This window comes from Amyelois transitella, chromosome 16 (assembly GCF_032362555.1).
Source record: "Amyelois transitella isolate CPQ chromosome 16, ilAmyTran1.1, whole genome shotgun sequence".
NCBI classification, from domain to species: domain Eukaryota; kingdom Metazoa; phylum Arthropoda; class Insecta; order Lepidoptera; family Pyralidae; genus Amyelois; species Amyelois transitella.
The window spans coordinates 7,563,297-7,577,969 of record NC_083519.1 but is presented as its reverse complement, the minus strand read 5'-3'; the positions used below and the strand labels follow the sequence as shown (position 1 = coordinate 7,577,969).

Genomic DNA, 14,673 nt, shown 5'->3' with positions numbered 1-14,673 from the left:
GCGAAAATAATTTAAAACTCTTGAAAATGGCTTCAGTGGCTAGACCTATGAGCCAAATGAGAAAAATCGAAACTGTAAGTACTTACGATATTCCAAAATATATTTAGTTATGGTAGGTAAGTAAATAAGAAAGAAAGAAGAAAGAAGAAAGAAAAATCTTTATTTTAAATATTGATTAATGATAATAATCTTCGATAGAATCATTTCAAGACGAATCAATTTTGCAATCAAGCACGTATTATTATTGTTTTATGTAGGTAGTTGGCTTATTTCAATATAGGGATAATTTACTGCCATTTGTAATCAATGCAAAACATTTAAAAAACCAAAATTTGTCAATTGTAGACAATAGGGTAAATATATTTTGATTTTGATCATCAAAAATGCTTTGTAAATTGTAGACAATTTTGTAAATTAAACTATACGGCCAATAGGGTAAATATATTTTGATTTTGATCATCAAAAATCCTTCTTGCGTTTGACCCGGTAGGCTCCATATAACCAGCCTCGTATACTTGCCCAACACGAAGTTCCCCCCGTTTGTGATGTGTTGTGACCTATAAATTTCGTAAATTAGGAGGCTTGATGAAGCAGTCGCGAAATTTATGAAAACGAGTATACCTAGGTATTAAATTCTTAACCGGGGACATCACTTCTTCGTAGCATACAAGTTCCCGCTGAAATTAAATATGTATTTATTTGGATTTGGTGTCTTTATCTCCTAGAATCCTTGCTATTTAAGTTAGAAAATTATTTAATTGAAGTTCGATTTTTTTTAGATAGATTCTTCCCACTTGCTTTTTGAAATGGAGATTCAGCTAGGGTTGGAATATTAGATTAGATTAGATTAGAAATATAGATAGTTAAATCGGGCCGATTTGTATTGAAATAACACAAAGAATAAGACCTAACGTGCCGCGAGGGATTAAAAATGAACTTGTTTGTAGAAAGAAGCTCTTTTCCGGGCCCGAAAGCGAATTCTGAGGTACTTGGTGCTGGGTTTCCTGAAACAGGAAGGATTCTTCCACACCGCGGAGACATTCGCAGACGAAGCTTCTCTTACTGGGGAGTACGAAGTGTGTGATAATATTGACTTGGACATCATATTGCAGGCAAGTTCCTCTTTTATTATAGTGAGAAATTTCAATTTCAAGCAAAGCTATGTATGTATACATTTTGCACTGTTCCGTTACTGTGACTGCCTGACAGGCAACACCCAAACCGCAAGGTCTAGAAATTGGAAATGAAGTTTTCTTATAAAGTTTAGGAATGCATTAAACGAGGGTTTCTCTAAATTCCCGCGGGAACGGCAATTAACTTATTTTTCGTTTTATGCTACCGGATCTGCAGGCAGAGATTGCCTTGTTTACATACATATTTTAGTACATTCATACATATAATCACGTCTGTATTCCTTGCGGGGTAGATAGAGCCAACAGTCTTAATTTTAATATTTAAGTAAGGAGCCGATATGTGCGTGACAAAATCTGGGCTGTTTTTGATCTACAGTTACTTTTGATATTCTTATGAATTTGTCTCCAAGATTTCCTCCTATGCGGATGCTGTATACATATCTATAGAGGTAGACTTTCAGAGAATGCTTTTAGTATACCTAATGTTCACCTGATGTAGCTATACACCTTTCAAATTAACAGCTCTTATGTACGCTTATTATTTAGATAATTTCACATTTAACAGCAATCTACATTAAGGGAGAGGTCATCAAAACTTTTAACTCTGAATACCAAAATGTGAGACTGCCAGTTTCGTTTCGTAATTACTGTGACGGTCGTTGCATGCGACGGTTTATGACCGCAGCGAATGTAACTCTGCTTTTATTTGGAAGCAAAAATTTGACCACGATACAACTTTGTTAGAGTTATTCATACTGAATTTGTAGAGAAAAGATTTGTATTCCTACTTGTAAGATTATCGTTAACTCTAATCGTTTATATACTGATGATATTTGTAAATGAATTAATTGAAGGCCAAATTTTTATTTTGTAAATAAGTAAATACTTACCACTTGTTTTTTGGAGATTCAGCTCAGGTTTTTCTGAATTAAAAATAAAGATAGTTAGATCGGGTCGGTTACGCGTTTATAAGTGTTTATCTAATTGGTCAGTGAAGAAATCTATCCTTGTTCGTGAGGGATAAAGACGTGATTAAGTGTATAACGAGTATGTAGTTAGAAACGTATTCTCAGGAGTAACATAGATAAGGCACTTTTAGTAGGAATATCGATTCACGATACAAGTTACATTTTGTAGCCATTTTGAATGTTTTACCTACCGAGCACAAGTGAGATCTAGATTTAGGTAAGTTTTACTAGGTACTAAACTTTTACCACTCCATGTTTCTTTCAAAATATCCTATCCCCATACGACATACAGGAAATTTATACCCGAAATGAGACCGGGAATTGGGATGTTTCAAATAGTGACAGATAGACTTTCCATCGGCCATAAAGTAGGTATGTTTCCGCGGTCGGGTTCGGATATAATATGCAGTTTGAACCGAAAACCACTGAAGAATATTTTTTTTGTGTACCTATGAGGTACTTTGAATAAATGTCCTCTGTAAATAAAAAAATCTCGTTTATTTTTTGTTTCCGTGGGAATTCTGGAAATAAGTACCTACTTCTTTAGTGCTCTCCTAAACTTCTTATGGAACATGTATAATTTTAACTTTCTACGTCCTTATTGTGTTCCCGTTTCCTTGGGAATTTTAAGAAAAAAGTTAACTTATTTTTACAAAATTTCATCAGAAAGAATTAGTGTGAGCACCTAAGCCGTAATCCGGATTCTGATAAATCATGATATACCTACTCAGGACTACTGCAGCTACTACCTGATCCGGTTCAACAAGCAGCCTCAGTTCTGTCGGAAGGTGGAACAGCCGGTCCAAAGGCCCACCACCAGGAAAGTGAAGCCAGCTCGCGTACTCGACGAACCACAGAGGGATACTGAAGCTGATCTGCCCTCTACTTTCACTATTACCAAAATGTGTGGGGTAATATTTTAGCTTTATACTTTTTTATATTATGCCAGTGGGTCTACCTCCGTATAACAAGAAAATCTGTTATTACGAATTCCCGCGGAAATTCACAAAAGTTCTCTCTTATTATCTAATGCCAAATTCCAAATCTTCCAGATCCGGTTTGGGGTGTGCGTTGATTATGTATAAGTCAGTTTCTTCTTTTAAATTGATGAATGATAGATACATTCAAAAACAGTATACCTATGTCGCGTACATTATCACATGACTAGCGTTGACTTTCGTTTGTGTGTCTGTCGACCATTTTGGCACATGGATCTATAGTTGAATAACAATCTAAAAAATCGTACCAAATGCGTACTTTCATTGTTTCTTTTTTACAAATTGTCATGATAAGAAGTATGTGGTAAAAGAACCGTGTTAATTAATAAGATTAGATATCTGTACTTATATTTGTCTTTTAGGACGATCGGCCTCAAACCGCAATTCCGGCTATTGAAAGAAAGTCATTAACTGGTTTCTTGGCGAACATGCCGCCCGAGAAGAAGCAACTGGTCGAGTTACTGTACCAGGACATCATAAGACCGTCGGGGGTGGCGTGGGATGACATCAAAGGCTTGTCTTCAGCGAAGAACCTGCTTATGGAATCAGTTGTTTACCCCGTAAGGTAGTCAACTGTTTTTTTTAACTAACTATCCAAAGAACAAAAGGAAACATCCAAACGATTTATAATTTGAGACGAATAAGTGGTTTATTCATATTAATACTTAAAAGCTTTTCATAGTAGGTACCTAAGCATAAATAAAGGCGAGAACATTTATTAATCACGTTTAGATAAATAAGCACCTTGAGTAAATTTAAACGTCACAATAATTACAACAACTAGATACAGTCAACGGCAAGGCAGTCAACAAGTTTCTCTACCGTTGACTTTACAGTCACCTGCAGAAAAACTTGTTTCTTGTAAAGCGGTGTTCATCATTCACTACAGGGGACTTTACTTGCGCTAAAATTGAAAAGTGCAATTAACACCTATTTTTATTGCAATTTTAACGTTTCAAGATATCCAGAAGTATTCACTGGCCTTTTGGAGCCCTGGCGAGGGGTGCTTCTACACGGGCCTCCCGGGACAGGCAAGACCATGTTGGCAAGAGCGGTGGCCAGCGAGAGTTCCTGCACATTCTTTAACATATCATGTAGCACTATCATTAATAAGTGGAGAGGAGAATCTGAGAAAATTATAAAGGTATTATTGAATTATTTTATTTTATAAAGAGCCACATAAAAAGCATTTGCATCTAGTGCAGATGAAGAGGAATAATGATTTGATAATGAAATAATTAAGTACTGTACCTAAATCTGCGCACCCCAGGCTCCAGAGGTGTGGATCAAAGCCTACATGCTGCTCTTGAGTGAAATAAAAAGCATAAAATTTCTGTCTTATTAGCGAAAATTAAGTTTCGATAAAATATTTGGTTTTCTGTCAGAATACATTTAAATTAATTCTTTTACAGGTGCTCTTCGAAATGGCATCTTATTACGCTCCGTCTATAATTTTCATAGACGAAGTGGAGACCATAGCTTCCGATAGATCCACGCCTGGGGAACATGAAGCCTCTAGAAGAATGAAGGCCCAACTCCTGACTGAGCTCGACGGAATAAGTGAGCGGGAAGGAGTGGTGTTTCTACTTGCAAACTCCAATATGCCTTGGTAATAGTTAGTTGTATTTTTTGGATAGAAGATAAGAAATATAGAACAATTTATTGCCCGATAAAATGAATCTCCTTATCTAGTCAATCGCTAAGATTTTTCCGTAGGTTTTCAAAAGGTGAGTAATTTCATCTGATACTTTTCCACTGAATTTTGTAGGGAGTTAGACCCGGCTATGCTTCGAAGACTGGAGAAGCGTATATACATCCCACTGCCAGACTTCAAGACACGCACAGAATTGTTCCAGACGTTTCTAAATTCCAAGAACATAGAGCTTTATCCGAAGGTGGACTTCAACGACTTAGCAGCCAAGACTGAAGGGTATTCTGGCAGTGAGATCAAGTTGGTGTGCAAGGAAGCTCTCATGTCTACAGTGAGAAAACTGCTGCCTAATATGAATAGGAAAAGTAAGATTCCTCATGAATATGATTTGGATAAGTAACAAATTTGGCTGGACTCAAAGTATCCTTGTCACTTAGGACACAAACTATTCTCTTTAGTATAGACTCAAAGCATGTTGAACAGACTTATTTCGACGAAATGTTCAGTGAATTTGTCATAAAAAGAGAAAAAAAAATATTTGTTGGTCCGATTATAGACCCAGTTCCTTAATTAAGAGCGATTCTAGCTTTACATAGGTACAGCTTTATATATAGATAAACTATTATCTATTTCTACGAGATAAGTCCATTTGCGCACAAAAATAATAAATATTGTTGTAGGTAGCGGCGTGACTCGGAAGGATAGACTAGACTTGTCCGATATATTGACAGCTATAGAGAAGACGAAGCCCGTATCCAAGAACTTGGCCAAAAGACACATCGACTGGCAAGCACACATGGGCTGTTCTTAGTTCCAACAAGCAAGTTAAATACTATTTTTGCTCCGTTACTTTAAAATAGAAATTTGCGTCAGTTTATTCGTAATCAAATTTTTACTTCTTGATTTCAAGAGTCCTCATTAGTCTATAATTTTTCATAAGTCTCTTTTAATAAGTTTATTTTACTAATATTTAAAATCATGCTTGTGAAAATAAAACACGTATATTTTTTAAAGAATTTATTTAATTTAATGACGACATCTAAACCAACATCGCTTGCTCTATACAAAATATTTATTTAAAAATACACAGCTTAGGATATCATACACAGCTCAATTCCTGCTTATTCCATTCCTTAACAAAAATACAAACCGTGGTCTTACGGGTAAACCCACGGAGGCGAGGTACATTTTTTAAGCCTTTAAAGGCAAAGTACTAACAACCTAAACTTAGTTTCATTTAGCTAGTCAATAACGCATTTTAAGAATTCACTGCCAATGATTTCCATAAAATCAGGGCGTTCGGGCTCTGCGGTGAAACAATATGACCTAGCGATTATTAAAAAGGTACTTCATTTAATTGGGAGTGTTCTTATTTGTGGGTTGATGAGTGGAATCATATTACTTTCTAATATTACTTTAAACTTAAAGATATTGCTTTATTCAATTGTGTCAGGTTGTTCTTAGACATTTTTCAGTCGCAAGATCCTTTGAAGTCTTTAAGTTTAATCGTTTTAGGATTCAAACTTACGTTGCAACTTACCTTACGCGCTGTGTTGCCCTTATTACAATTGTTTTAAACTATGGAAAGTGCTTGATATTGATTAGCTAAATGAAAATTAGTGCTAGTTATGGACAGCCGGTTTCTGAAGCTTGTCCTTTGATTCAATTTGAATATAGCATTAAAAATCATTCTGCTTAAATCAATTACTTGAATAAAAAGTTATTGACTAGAAAAGTAACCAATAGTTAATTAAAATTTTGATCGAACACATTTTTTTTAATGGGCGTTACATTTAAATTAAAAAAATAATATTTTTAGATTGTTGGGCTAAATTTTCAAATACTTATTTGGCACGGAAGTGTATTAAATGACAATAGATAAATAAATCAGCTTACATACTAGATTTTTTAGGTATTATAAAAATATACTCAAGTTTAATCCCTGAAACACCGTGGCTCCTAGTATTATTTGCCTCGACCTCAGTCACACCGATAAAAAGCGGAATATAGTCTCAATTATTCCGACCTAAGGTCATCACATTATTAATAAAAGTGAAGCCTTTGCATTATGCATCATCGTAATTAGGACGTGAACCTAGATGTATTTTAATTTTTTCTTCTTTACCAGTTTAGGCCTGATTAACGTTCCATGAATGTAAAATCAGTACAAATAAAAATGATTTCATTTGAAAGATATCAGGACACGAATCTTCGTGGCATGTTGTGTTGGTTATTCGATAAAAATATAATGAAAGTCAGAATTAACTTCACACTTCTTTTGTAAATCTGTCACAGTTCATCTAAAATAATGCTGGAGACCAATCCTACACCCCAGTCTGCCTAGAGGTAATTGCTACCTAATTCGCTACCCGGACCAATATACAATTTCTTGGATTTTACAGCGACAACATTTGAAAATGTTCATGTAATGTATTGAGATCATAGAAATTGGACTATACTTAGTCTATTTTAATTTCTATGATATTTCGATTTCTACAGATGAGGTACTTATCACTGACCGACGGCATTGATATTGGCAAAAGGTAATGCTCATTATACAACAATTTGCCCATAAGAAAGTTATCATGGTATAAGAAAGGATATAACAAGTTCCTCACTAGAAAAATATTTATTTTTTAAGCAATATGATAATAATTTTAAGGGGTAATGCTACTGACTATGGTTCTCGGGCGATGAAACTGTTACTAACGAAGAGTTCAAAACAAATAACTTCAACAGATAACAACTGGCAAGTAAAACATAAGTACTGTTAATATTTACTGGTGTTAAATTGAAGATTATATTACCTAAGTATATTACTTAAGTCTATTAACACAGAATTAATCCTAAATTTATTGTTCCTAACTTTCTATTTATTTAAATTATATTTTGTTTTGATGCTATGTTGTTTCTTATTAATTTATTTTCAATCAGTAAACTATTGAACGGCAGTGAACCTAAAAATATAACTACCTAAAAATAAAAAACGAATATATTTACTGAACAATTTCTTACATAATAAAATTGCTTGCATCATGATTAATAGGTACTTGTAAAATATAATTTTAACATTGATTGACATAATCAAATCCTTAGATGGTTAATTGAAATTTTCATACATATTATCACGTCTATATCCTTCGCGGGGTAGACTAAGCAAACTGTCTTGAAAAGACTTACAAGTCCAGGTTTAGTTAAATTTTTATTATTTAAAAAATATTTATATTATTTATTTAAAGAATATTATTTTTTAAAAAAAGGAGCATCTACTGCAAAAAACCTAAAGCATGCCTAATAGGTTTAGTAGGTAGAAATTCTGTCCTAATGCACCCCTACACCACATAACCTACCTACATGCAAATTATTAAATCTCAAAAGGTGGTCTGAACTGTTCGTTGATATGTTAGTCAATCAGTCAGACAGCGATTTAGAGTGTGTTGTTTTGAAAAAATATAAAGTTTTGAAAACTATTTTGTCAAATCGTTGACCAATGACAGTGCTGATATCTGTTGTCTTTCATATTAAAAATTACCAAACGGCTCCAAAAATTCTAAAAGCTAATGAAAGAAAGCAGTTTTGCTACAAATTTATATATTAAGATAATATGATATGTGTAACATCACGGTTTCAGGAATAATATTTAGTTGAAGTGTCTAGTCTACAAAGTCGCATTAAAACTGACAAACATGCCTACAACGCCGCGACGGAACTCAAATACGAGTAATATGGCTAATCGATTTCATAAAGTTTTTGTTTTTATTGATAATGAAACGAATTTGGACAAAGTAAGTTGCCCTGGGAGCAGTAAGGTTTCAAAATAAATTAAATTACATCCAACCGTTGAAATACAAAAATCCATCTCGACCTGTATGTACTATGTTTTTTACGTTTCAGCTATGAGAAAACCGTATAATTCGGAAACCAAGCGCGGTTTCGTAAATTACACCGCAAAAACTCAAAGTATCATACTCATATTTCGTAGATTATAGAAATTGACACATTATTGAATTAAAGAATAAAGAACTGCCGTAAAGACCTTGTATTCAAGAACATGAAAAAATTAAAAATTTATCAACTTGCTTGGGAATCTGTCCAGTATTGTTGCGACTTTAATATTTTGTGCACAGATCAGCTCACATTATTGAGATGATGGATATTTTCAATGTCGAGTTTAGTTAACAAGTTGTGACAATGACGTTCTTGTTTGGTTTGTCATGCCTAAATTTATTTATGAAAGAATTTTAATTCCCATAATTATCGATAATTTCACTTGTGATAGGTACCTATATCTAACAAAGAATTTAAGTTAGTTTTAATTTTTATTCTTGCAAAAAGTAGAAATTTTAACTTACACAGAGCTTACTTTTCTAGAATTAATTTAAAACTAAAACAAAATATAACATATTAATCCACTATATTCTCGAAAATTTTTAGAAAAACATTATTTCTGGATTTAGATTACTAGCCCATTTCTAGAGCAAAAACTCAGATCTCTTGTAATGAACCTTGAGGCAGACTAGATATTTGCAGGTACTTTTGTGAGATAGCCTTATATTTGTTGGTTTTTCAGAAAGAAATATCCTAGAATTATTTAAATCATGTTATTAATTATTAAAAGGAGTTTAATTTTATCGCTTTTCGTTCTGTTGAAGAAAAATTGGCAATCGCATAATAACTATATGATGGAACAAAATAAGGATGTTAACTTTTCCCTTTTTATTATTTTCGTGAAAGTAGTGGATACTGTAAATTCAACTTTAGAACTCTCAACTTCTACAGATTCAAAAGACCTTAATTATCTGTGCATGTTTTATTTTTAAATATAGAATATGATAGCCGGGATCTGCCCATCCTCCACGGAGGTACCATTGTTGTTGCCGGCAGCATATGAGAATTGGAAAACTACCTTCTCTCCGTTGTTGCAGTCGACAGTGACGCGGCGGAGGCCCTTAGTGCCGTAGTAGGAATCAGTGCCCTGAAAGTTAGAAGTATTTAGTTATTATGATTTCTATTATGATAAATAAATCTAAAATGGAAAGATAAATGCAAATGAGATAAAGTAGGTTATATATTTGTTGACCTCAAAAACCAGAAATATTATTTTATATTTATCCAAATGAAATATGTAGTTCATTCGTTGTTCATTCAGATACACTAAATGGAATGCAAATTGTCAAACAGACAGTGTATTTAACTTACTGTTGAAACAATAGGAAAATGTAACCATAATAACATAAAAAAAGTGAGAGTTACCTTTAATTTAGCACTAGCAATGTATGAGGTATTAGGCAGTATTTCTACTGGTTCCTTGAACATGGCCCGGAAGGTGTCATCGGTGCCATCACAACAAAACGTTGTTGTGTTGGAACCACACACCTTCTTCGTAGCTAGGTGGATTATCTAAAACATAATAATGATTTAAATTACAAGAATCCTGTAGTACTAACACCATGTGGTTTCCAGCAATTTAAAAATGAACCATACATATATCACGTCTATATCCCTTGTGGGGTAGACAAAGCCAATGGTCTTAAAAAGACTGCCACCTGTCACTATTTGAATCACAATTTTATCATAAAGCTGTAAAGCTTAATGTGGCTCTTTAGTCTTTTCAAGACTGTTGGCTCTGTCTACTCAGAAAGGAATAAAGATGTTACTATATGTATGTAAAATTCTGTATGTGTAAAAGAAAAATTTCAAACAACATAATACATTCTTTTATCAAAATAATGTTTCCATAATAAAACTTACATAAAAAATACTTTAATAATAATTGGTGAACTAATAATTAAGTACATAAAATAATACAAACCTGTAAATGAACTTCATACTCTGTGGGCCCGAAATATGATCCATATAGTCCAAAACCAACAACGAAAATCCTCTGATCAACAGTAAACCTAATTCTGTCTGTAGTGCCGCTATAGCCCCACCGTGATTCTGTCTGGGGAAACCGGTTCACTGTCAACTCTTTACCAGTCATACAACAACGAGGAGTGTCTAAAAAACCAACATTTGGTTTTGGGTTGACAGTAAAATATAGGAACAATTGGACTATTTCTCGGTCATCAAGCAAGCCACTTTGGGCAGGTCCCATTGCAAACTCCTCTACAGACATGAGAGGAAACCGAATGGCATTGAATGCCCGCCCCAACACCATGCGTTGTGTGGCCGGGGTAACAAGCAGTTGTCGTCTTAAACACTCTGCTTCCGACCAACGTAGTACAGCTGAGAAAATTTTTGCCTCTCTAATTCTTAATGTGTCCCTGAAAATATATTGACAAGTTAGTGAAAAAAAATTTGTTATTAATGATATAAATTTATTGTCATATAGTAAAATATACATAATTTTTTAGAAAAAAAAAATTGTAGCTTTATATTTGAGGCACTTTTAGCTAAATAAACTTCAAATAACTTATCAACACTGATTATTAGATCATTTTCACTCACCTTTCTAGTACAGCATTTAAAGTGTCCTGGTCTATATCAGTGAATCCTTCTGCATTTAATGCATCTGCTGTGTTCTTGTCTATCATCTCCAAGCAAAGAGCGGCTAACTGTGGCTCATCAAACAATCTGGCTTGTGTCAACAGTAAAAAGGCATTATCTGTGCCTAGGTTACTCTTCAAGAAGTCCACACAATGTTCTTCTAATGCTGCTACAGCATATTTCTTTGCTGTATAAAGTGTAGTCATAACACTCTCTGGCCCAATCCTTACTTCGTCTGAATACAGGAACTTCAGTAGATGAAGGAATGCTGCAGGCTCCACATCGGGCAACTCCACTTCATCAGATTTTGTGGCAAGTACACCATTAAACATGGCATCGAAGACGGCGCTGCCCACGGATAAAACAAACTTATGGGCTGGTATGACTTGCTGGTTGGCTTCTTTACCAACTATGAAATGAACATCACAAAGTATTTCATTGTTAAACAGGAATGATAACCTCTCTTTTACTGTTGTCTTCGTAGCTTGCCAGTTGTGTAGTCTGCCTCCTGTATTGTTGGTTGGCTGGAGATTCTCTATAGCGGACGAAGAAGCCACAGGTTCTGGGGCCTGCCCGTTGTCTTCTTCTTGGGAATTATTGTTTTGCCGAGCGTGTTGGTTCGATGGTAACATGTTTTGTGGTGGCATCTCGTCTCCTCCAGCTCCATCGTCGAGTCTCACATTTAGCAGTCTGTTTACAATATCATTTTTGGATCCGGATGCCATAATAGCAATACGTCAATGCATAAACATAACACACAAATTGCCGGGTTGCGCGTTTTCAAAGCGAATTAAAGTTCAGAAAATTTGTAAGTTTGAGATTTTAAAGCATATTCTTTGAAAAAATACCACGATTGCTCGTAAACCAATGTTTTATTGTTTAAATTCAATGTTTAAAAGGAGCACGGGGCGATGTTTCGACAAAATTTTGACGTGACATGACAAGACAATAAACAGGGCATTAGAAAATTATTTGACTTTGACAGGTTGTGCTCGCTGATAAAAATACGCTAATTAGGACCTGTTATAGCGCCAGATAGCCAATGCAGAAAAAGGTCAAGAATATTAATTACATTACATTGACTATATTGGAGAGCTAACAAAATTGCTTCAGTTGAGCGATATTTAGTACTTTTATTCACAAACTCTCTGAAATGTCAAGCATTAAAAATAGCACCAGATTGCCAAAAAATTTCGAATAGTGCGCTGACATCGCAGAAGAATCGCTGAATCTTTAGAGATGAAATGCGGCGAAGAAATAGTAGACACTAGTCAAAAATAAAATTAGGTAGGTAGGTACAATGTTATGTAGGGGTGGGACTTTTTGGCGGGAACCCAAACGTCATATTGTTTTTGCTGTAATACAGTATTACTAATACTTTTCCAAAATGTGTGTTTGCTGGATCATGTATGTAGTAGATTATTAATTATTAACTTTTCGTGGACAAACATGAGTGTTATATATATCGGATCTAATGACTTAAGGATAACAATCAAACTGTTGTCCAACAAAGTCTCGAGAAACGGCGAACTAACATATCTACAGCTATTACTCGACCAATACAAAGTATGATTAGAACTGTATATACCTCGACATTAGCAAAAATAGGATTATGAGGAAGTTTGGTTGCCAAAACGAAGAAAAGAAAAGGGTAGTAGTACTTATATACATACGTAATGTCACAGACACACGAGACTACGTTCGCAAAAAAAAAAAAAAATCTAAAAACTGACCCTCTGTATTGCTCTTCCTGGGATGAGGGTGAAATTTTTATGTACTTACCAGTTTTTAAGTTGGACCAAGCCTAACATGTCAGAAAATCACATTCAAATCGGAGCAATTGTTTTCGAGATAGCTAGAAATTCAAAAAATCGAATTTTTCCTTCTGTTCTTATATATAAAAAGTCAAGAGGTCAAAAGTACCCGAAACCGCCGAGCTTGTATGAAGAGAGTTATGAATGTGGATGAAGCAAAGGAAGTATGCAGGGATCGTGGCAAGTGGAAAGAGGTAGTCTCTGCCTACCCCTCCGGGAAAGAGGCGTGATTTTATGTATGTATGTTCTTATATAGATGATCCCCCATATAGATTTTTTGCTAAAATATCAAGTATACCAATCAATTCTTATTGTGAATGATGTCAAAGGATTTTCGCGTTGCGGGACACAGTATAGGTACTGTGATTTACTTAATAATTATTGTGACTTAGGAGTCACAATAATTATTAAGTAAATCAGTTTATTGAATACATCTTCCAAATTATAACTAAGTGTACCTAAGTCTCTGAATTTTTTTTCTAATTCCGCCCGGAGGCTTGGAACCCTAAAAAGAACTAAATTGTCGTTAATTCAATAATCATACATTCTCGTATATAAACTTTTTCATGAGAGAAGAGTAGCTTTAATCAAAGTAGGTACCGTACATAAAGTGTTTGCCAAATTTTGTGCAAATGGTCAAAAGATAAAGCGTGATTAGGCGAGGAAACACACCTTCGTCTTTCTCGTGTACGCTTGTACGCAAAAAGCTAATAAGCTTTTCTCAAGTCGCCTTTTACAACATCCATGGGAACAAAAGGAGTGGGCTTATTAAAAAAAATTGGGAACCACACGGCACGACAGCACGGCTTAATGGTTACAAAGCATGGATAAATATATAGGGATATAGCAAAAAAAGTATGCAGGGATCGTGGAGGTGTTAAACTTTTTAAAGAAATAGTCTCTGCTTGCCCATCTAGAAAAGAGGGGTAAGTATGTATATGGATATACATCATGCGAAGTTAAGAGGCGTCGTTGTATAAAGATGTACTGTTAGCATAGTTAAACTACGTAAAGTGCGTCTCACAGTCTCTCCGAGCCGCACAGAGTTTGCGATCGAGGAGAGGTGGCACATAATCTGATTGTGATTTCATCAAAATGTCGAATAAATATGAGAAAATATAGATAAGTAAAAGTTAAGTTAAAAAACTAACTGCAGAAAATATTAGATTTTGTAACCTACCTATTACTCTTACTTATAACAAAAACTTCTAAGGCTGTTGAATCGCAGTTGTACGTAAAGTACCCAAGAAGTTTTTAATTGGAATAGTAAATTTATAGAAAATATAAATAAGTTTCGTGCAAGAAGACCCCGTCCTTAAAGCATAGCGGCGGAGCGTGCAACAAATAGAGACACGAACACAAATTGAGTGTTTAATGTAGGTAAGTTGCATTATATTTTTAGCTAAGTACTTTGATAAACTGACTGACTGACTGATGACTCTTTCCGTTAATTATCTGTGCTAAAATTACGGTAGCAATGACCCTTTGATTGCCCTATGAATAAAATTCAAACGACCCTTCAGTAGGTACGTAGTTACCCATTTCATACTTTAATGACACATTTCAGTTATCCTCCTATATACTTTTCTTTAAGCAGCGTTTTTTTAACCTATAAAAATT

The 14,673-nt window shown here is 34.6% G+C and overlaps 2 protein-coding genes across 2 annotated transcripts; one reads left to right on the top strand and one right to left on the bottom strand.

Annotated features, from left to right (window-relative positions):
* Positions 1-26: 26 nt before the first annotated feature.
* LOC106129563 (katanin p60 ATPase-containing subunit A-like 2) lies at positions 27-6,329 on the top strand. The gene is made up of 8 exons (XM_013328159.2): positions 27-74; positions 948-1,112; positions 2,833-3,012; positions 3,462-3,664; positions 4,060-4,243; positions 4,512-4,708; positions 4,868-5,115; positions 5,431-6,329. Exons 1-8 carry the CDS (start codon positions 27-29, stop codon positions 5,559-5,561), a joined length of 1,356 nt encoding a protein of 451 aa, XP_013183613.2. The 3' UTR covers positions 5,562-6,329.
* On the bottom strand, positions 5,753-12,196 carry LOC106129676 (BTB/POZ domain-containing protein 2). The gene is made up of 4 exons (XM_013328291.2): positions 11,201-12,196; positions 10,563-11,016; positions 10,004-10,150; positions 5,753-9,725 (listed from the first exon to the last, which is right to left on the bottom strand). The coding sequence occupies exons 1-4, from the start codon at positions 11,962-11,964 to the stop codon at positions 9,567-9,569; spliced, it is 1,524 nt and encodes a 507-aa protein (XP_013183745.1). The 5' UTR covers positions 11,965-12,196; the 3' UTR covers positions 5,753-9,566.
* Positions 12,197-14,673: the final 2,477 nt, after the last annotated feature.